We start from the raw sequence: 7061 nt of genomic DNA, 5'->3' as shown, positions 1-7061 counted from the left end.
CATTTACTAAAACTTGGATGCTAAATAAAATGGTGCATTCCCTCAAAGGAAGCCATCCATTTGGTTGCTTTTGGCAGTCAAACTTGCATTATGCTACCTCAAGAATTAAAACTTTAAAAAAAACTTGTATGGAGGTGAAGAAAAATTTGGAGTTTAACAAGAAAATTTAATGAGAGTTGGCTTAAGTAAGCCTATTAAAGAGTGCCCCTTTTGACTTGAGTTTTAATCATATACTTTGATCATATTTGATTAATATCACATGTAAGTACTTTCCTTTCTTAGAAATACACATTGTGCCATGTTTATGTATGTCTCTCATTATGTTTATGTTTCAATAAAAGATCAGGGGTAAGATCAGGGGTAACTAGGATCACTAATAGGGCCCCCCATTGATAGAATGTAGCTATTAATTAATTAGCTCATGTCATGACAGGAGAGGGAGTACAAATTAACATAAGTCCTGGTGGTGCAGCTGAAGGAAAACTTAAGGGAGAGAGAAGCCTATAGAAGTCTCTCGAGCACGGGGGTTCACATCCCAAAATTTTAGTGTACCACATGCATTCAAAAGGAGGGGTACTTTAATTCCACTTTCGAAAAAAATTTAACAAGTTTACAATAACAAGAGGGGGTTTTTAATTCAACTATAGAAAAAAATATGTTAGTTCATAAGTAAAGAGGGGTTGTTTTATTAGGGGAAAAAATTTAGTTGAGGGGTTTTTTTAATACCCCTTGAACGCACGTGATACCTAGGATTTTTTAGTGGTGCACCCCTCGAGCTCTCGAGGCAAAAGAGTCTAGAAGCGAGCGCTACTTCCTGAAGAGAGAAAGGTGAAGAGGGAGTAGGGGACAAGAGGGAGGAAGGTGAGGGAGAGGGGAGAGGAGAGGGAGCAGGGAGTAGAGAGGGAAAGGCTAGAGAGGAGCAAGGATAGATTGAGTGATTAAATTAGAAGCAACAAACTACTAGCTTAGGTTAATGCATGAATAGAAGCAACAAAAACAAGGGCGGCAGCTAATTCATTAATTGTGAATAGGAGCAAGCATATTGGCAAGGTCTTATTAGAAAGATCTGTGCCACATATTACATACTATGGCCCTATTAATCTTTTACCTATAAAGGCTATGATATAATCATATGTACACATTATGTTGCACTTATTGTATGGTAAATAAAGGCATAGTCAAGGATTATTAATGTTTTACTTATAAAGGCTATGATATAATCATATGTACAAATTGTATTGCACTTATTGTATGGTAAATAAAGGCATAGTCAAGGATGTTTCATGCTTGAGGATGGAAATACATTAGAAATTTACAAATTTTTTAAACAATGGCAGAGTTGAATGGTAGGTAATGCCATGAGCCTTGGAAAAGAACACCAAATAGTAAGGAAAGTAGGTGATGAAATAGAGTTGAAGTATCAACATGTGGGAGTTAAGAATAAGGGGCCCGAGAGGGTGTTGATGACTGGTCATGAAGAGTGCACTATACAAGCGTACAAATTGCTGCTGATTGTTTCATACATGTGGGGTAGAGATGTGAAGGAGAAAGTAATAAGGAAGGAAGAGATATGAAGGAAGGATGATCAATAGGGAGAGTTAGAGAGAAGGCGAGTTAAGGTGGCAAGAGAAGCTTTGGCATCTTCATGCAGACGTGCAAGGGACTGTCTCTTCTCTCTCATTTTTTGTTGAAGCTCAGCAACGTTCTCTGCACGCAGTCTCTCCACACCTTCTAGCTTTACACGCAGCTCCTCCATCTTCTTTGCCTCCCCTTCTGCCTCCTCTAGCGTCCCCTTCAACTCCCTCACCTTCTCCGCTAACCCCCTCTTCTCTTCCTCTGCCTCTTCCACCTTCCTCTTTTCCTCCTCCATCTCCTCCTCCAACCTCCTCCTCTCCCTTTCCAGCTCTTCCTCCCTTTTCCTCTGTGCCTTTCGCTGCTGCTCATGCTTCCCCCCCCCTTCTTCCGATGTAGACGGTCGCCCCGGCCTCATCTCAGTCGAGGCAGGTGGCAATGCAGGGCGCCTTTCGTTCCACTTTTGCCACAGCGCACACGCCACGCCCTTCACCTTCTCGCTCGTCCACCCCCACGCCTGCTTCACATACACCACCGCATTGGTCTGCCATTCCCCACCGGGCGATGGAGTGGCGCTCCCCTGGGGCTCGTTGTGACCTGACGCTGTATTGGCCGAGTACTGCGCGCGCACTGGGGAAAGCTGGCCGCTGGCCTGGGCGGACGGCCTTGATCGTTTCGGTTGTTCTTCCATAACTGCAAAAACAGAGTGAAGACAATATACGCCATAAGGATGGATGCATATATTCCAGTTAACGGAAGCCTGAACAAGAAAGAGAAGGCCTCACAATCATCGGCAAACCTACGAGATCGGTGCCTGGGCCGGTTTCCGAGGTTGATCCGTCTGATCAATCGGACTTGCTGTTTCTCAAGCAACACCCGAAGGTTAATTGGAGAATGAAAGATCCGCTAATATGCTGTGGTGCATTGACGGAGATGCCTTAATATAGATTGGGAGCACAGGTGAATTGGTATAGAAATAACCCCTGTTTGGCATCATGGTCGATTCCCGATCTCTTGAGTGCAAGAATCAGCGATTCACAGTATAAGCAAGATTATGGTGCAAGGGATTTTTACGTCTTATGGGTTATAGGCACGAGTCTAGAGTAAAAAGGAGACTTGCCGTTACAAGATCCGATGCCAAGCTTTTCCTTGTCATCCAAAGAGCAGAGCTCGTCTTCGGGATTTCGTTGAAGCAAGATACAAGAGTGTGCTCTTTGCCACTTGTGCATTGCGGCTTGTGCAATATTGATTGGAGCTTAATTGGAGCTTAAAGGGTGTGCTGTCTGGGTTCCCCAATCCCGACTACATGAACAATGAGCTCTTACATACTAGTTTGAGCTTAGGCCTAGCTACATTAGGGCTTGGGTGTCTTGGTTCAAATGATTTATAAAATAAGGTTCAAATAAACTAAAACGTTTACCCTTTACTACAATCTCATGTTTGGCTTATTCAAATTGGGCCCCAAGTGGTTTTCAATAGTGAATGTAGACACTATAAAATTTTCAAAGTGAGATCCTAAAATCTAACCCTTTGAGAATTGATATATAGAGGTTTATGGCTATTTTGCCTCTTTGATCGTATTAGCACTATAAAATTTAAGCCTCGTATATGGACACAAATTTTGGTATGTTGCAATAGCTAGACACAAGGGACAAACGAACTAAACCACTTGGCCTTGAGTGGGATTTCATGGAACAGATTTGTTAACGTTACACCAATGGGAAATACACAACTTATAAAACACTAATGAGTCAAGGGACTCCATGCATAACTTTTGTCAGGTCATCCTACAATAAGGTGAAACCCACGTCCATTGAGATAATCAAATTATGAGACTAGATAGTTCATGATGAAGAATATATACATATTTACCCTTTATGGTTAGGGATTATCTCTATGCATTATTTCAATGGTGCAATTTACACCATTCTCAACACCCCTCTTAAATTGCACTAGATAAGTTGAGGGTGTATTGCATAGGATAGGATCCAAAAATAAAATGATTTTTTTAAAAACGTTAGAGTTGTATATACACGTGCATATGATTATATAATAAAACTATATACAATGAGTACAACTTAGTTCCTATAGAGTAACTTCCATTCTCCTCACTTAAGTTGTAGATTATTAGTAGATTATCCTTCACATTTGGGAGCAAATCCCAAAAAATATGATGAATGTAACAGGGAATTATGCCAAAAAGAAATAAGTCCACTTGGATTAAAGAGTAATCAATTAGTCTCACTGATTGCATGCTATAGATGGTTGAGCACCCAAAGTTAGACATGTCAGTCACTATGGAATGTGAAGATGTGATAAATATGCCCAATGTAAAGTTGATGTGAATAAGATTCTAGTTGTGAAGCTCATCAGGGTAGATAAGAAGAAATACTCCGAAAGGTTGTGACAAACAGTACAAGTGGAAGCAATGCTAACAAAGAAAACCAAGGGCTACATTGTATTAAAGACTAGAGGAGCAAGTATGACACTTTCATATAAGAGACTCTACTCTATGATAATATAAACTTTTTAAGCTATGATAGAATGATCAAGTGACATAAGCTGAAGGTAATGGGAGTGTCTAAATACCTATTAGCATCAGAGGCAACTGAATCTATTATAAGCTCATCAAGGAGATAAATTTAAGAAGGTTTAATAGCCTTGATTGCAAAATAGAATGCACTTGTCATAGATGCATGTGAGTTGCTGAATAATTAAATGACATAAATGAATGGTTTCTAGACAAATTAGTAGGCTTGGATAACACTACAAAATTACATCAAGCATGGACTGCTGCAAAATAGTCATGAATGTATGCTATAACTTTATGGTTTCCAATTTCCCTATATGAGGCAAAGACTTAAAATATCATTTCCACTATGACATGAATGAATTAATCTAAAACACCTACCACAATGGAAAAATGAATCCTTCTTGGTTGGATGAGCTTATCTAGCTTGGCTTTAACCGACTTAGCATATTTAGGATTCATTCTATATCTTTGTTGTTGGATAGGCTTTGCCTTTGGGATAAGTGGAATTATGTTAGTAGATTTTTTTAGGAACTTCCTTTAAATAAATATAAATCCAAGAAAAAACATCTTTGTATTACATAAACAAGTCTTGTATTGCCTAAAACTTCATCATCAACCACATGGGCATTGATTACTACTACTGTTCTTGCTTCCTTTTTTGTTCGCACATTCAATTCATGTGTTGGTAGTGGAATCAACTATTTGGAACCGAGCCAATTGTTGGCTCTTTCCCACGGCTTCTGCAGGAAGAGTAGGATTTCTCAATATGCGGGGTTCTAAGGCTTTTTGTCACCTACAGATATATTGGTGTTGTCGTTTGTAGTATAAGTGTAGCTTAGGACCTTGAGTCATATGCCAGTGAGACACGTAGGCTTAAGTGTGGTACTTTGAAATTTGATTATGGATAGGGGGGATTGTGACATATGGAGTGGCTTAAATGTGCATATGAAGACACTAGAATGTTTTAGGGTCTCCTTGCCCAACATGTGTAGGTACACAAAAATGCGACAATTAACAGAACTTAAAAAAAAGCATTAGTGGGGCTAAACAGGGCCATAGCAAGCCCTATTTTGCCCACTAATGTTTTTTTTTTTTGTAATTACAAAAAAAAAAATTATTACAAAATTTCCCTTGTGAAAAGGGTGATACAAAATCGCTCAAATGAAATGATCGAGCAACAAAAGCATATACATGTCGAACATATACAACATTGTTTGTTACAAAATTACCCTTTCGAAAAGGGTGATACAAAATCGCTCAAACGAGCCAATATACAAAATGACATACATGGCGAAGTATATGCAAACTGCTACTACTACTACTACTACTCATTCGAATCATCGTCGTCGTTCGTCTTGTTGGCCTAATCCTTGGTCCTCGTGAGCTGCGCCTCCTCCCTGACCCTCGTCACATGCATCTAATCCCTAGCCCTGGTGATTGCTCGCCTCCGGTGATGGGATGCTCAAGCTTTGACCCTAAGAGAAACCATATAAATTGAAAATTAGATTGGAACTTAAAGAATAAAACAATTTAAAAAGTGAGATTACAAGTAGGAGTAGACTTATACCGTGCGAGCAGCCACCTCAACCCAATCGACCGTCGCTCCCATTGCCTCTTGCTCAATAAGCCACGGCTTTGTTCCTATGCAAAACACACGTCGTGTCTCTGCATCTGTAGAAAGACGACCCATCGCAGCTTGCTGTGGATCCAATTTATGAGAGTTAGATAAAGTGCATGTAATATGTAGTAAAACAAATAGAACAATACATTAAATGAGAAGAAGTAGACTTACCATGGTTGCCTCGAATGCTAACCATCCACCTGCACCAAAGTGCGAAGTACCTACAGTGTCCAACCATCTCCTTGCAACCCTCCTCTGACCCTTGAACATTTCGGGATGGTCCCTATTCTGCTTCTTGAAGAACTTCCAATCAGCTTTGTATGCCCAGCTGGGTTTAGCCGTCCCCTTTGTGATGGAAGTATGCAAGGTTGATCTACGATGCTTCAAGACCAAACCCATGCACTCGTGCATATAATTCTCATTAAACTCCCAATTTGGCGGGTTAGGGTATTTTTGTTTTAATTCATCGATTACTGCCTGCTTCTTTTGGTCATCTTGATACCGCCAATCAGTAGCAATGCCACTCTTGAAGTGATGGCTCATCAACCGCCTGATGGTGGCCATCACTACTTTGCCCTTTCTAACTTCTATTATCTCTCCGATAGCTGTGATTTGATAGGAGAGGCCTTGACTAGGTAAGAAGGATTGATGGTAGTGGCAGAGTCAAAGCGAGTGAAAGCTATGTGAGCGCTTCCGAAGCGAGGAGTAGCAATGGGAGTAGGAGAGGACAAGGGACCTGACTAATACTATGTCTCGGGACCAAGTGGAAACCTATAGGGATGTGAGTGTGTTGACTCGTCTACATCTCCCGAGTCAGCACAACATAAGCGGCCCCTCCTACTCTTCCTTCCCTTACGATAGGCATGCGTAGGTGATGACCCCTCGGTCAAAGGACACGAGGGGATGGCTGGGCAGTAGGTCTAGTCGTCAGTGTAGGAGAGGGAATTGTTGAGGTCCTCTGAGATAGCAGAGAGAAGAATCTCAATGCCTTCTCATCGGTCATCTATGCTACAAACTCGTCAGGACTCCCGCCAAAGCCTTGACATAAAAAGAGAGATCTGGAGCATACATAGAGATGATTTAAAATGCATAATCTTCAAAGGATGCCTCATCTTGTGGAGGCAAAATATCCATGTCAAGGCAAGGTCTTACCACATGGGCAGTGTCTAGTGCCTTATAAGATGGTACTATGATAGAACAAGTGGATCTGAAAATCATATCCTTCAAGAGAACAATTATCTTGTCATCTCCATAGTTGTGTAGAGAAGCATATCTTAGGTATCTGACCTTCATCTTTTTCTTGTACTTGGAGTCCAATAAAAGTGCCAGGAGAGG

General features: G+C 40.8%; 1 protein-coding gene across 1 annotated transcript; it reads right to left on the bottom strand.

Annotated features, from left to right (window-relative positions):
• Nucleotides 1-1345: 1345 nt before the first annotated feature.
• On the bottom strand, nucleotides 1346-2459 carry LOC147905296 (uncharacterized). The gene is made up of 2 exons (XM_087384602.1): nucleotides 2376-2459; nucleotides 1346-2265 (listed from the first exon to the last, which is right to left on the bottom strand). The coding sequence occupies exon 2, from the start codon at nucleotides 2261-2263 to the stop codon at nucleotides 1586-1588; it is 678 nt and encodes a 225-aa protein (XP_087240728.1). The 5' UTR covers nucleotides 2264-2265; nucleotides 2376-2459; the 3' UTR covers nucleotides 1346-1585.
• Between the last annotated feature and the right edge of the window lie 4602 nt (nucleotides 2460-7061).

Source organism: Dipteris shenzhenensis, chromosome 1 (assembly GCF_047967505.1).
Source record: "Dipteris shenzhenensis isolate YYH24624 ecotype China chromosome 1, Dip_SZ_1.0, whole genome shotgun sequence".
Lineage (NCBI taxonomy): Eukaryota > Viridiplantae > Streptophyta > Polypodiopsida > Gleicheniales > Dipteridaceae > Dipteris > Dipteris shenzhenensis.
Note: the sequence above shows the minus strand (reverse complement) of the source record. Positions and strands in the feature narration are given on the sequence as shown.

What these genes read in the sequence shown, in the direction of transcription:
- LOC147905296 (XM_087384602.1), bottom strand. Translation starts at nt 2,263, where the DNA reads ATGGAAGAACAACCGAAACGATCAAGGCCGTCCGCCCAGGCCAGCGGC.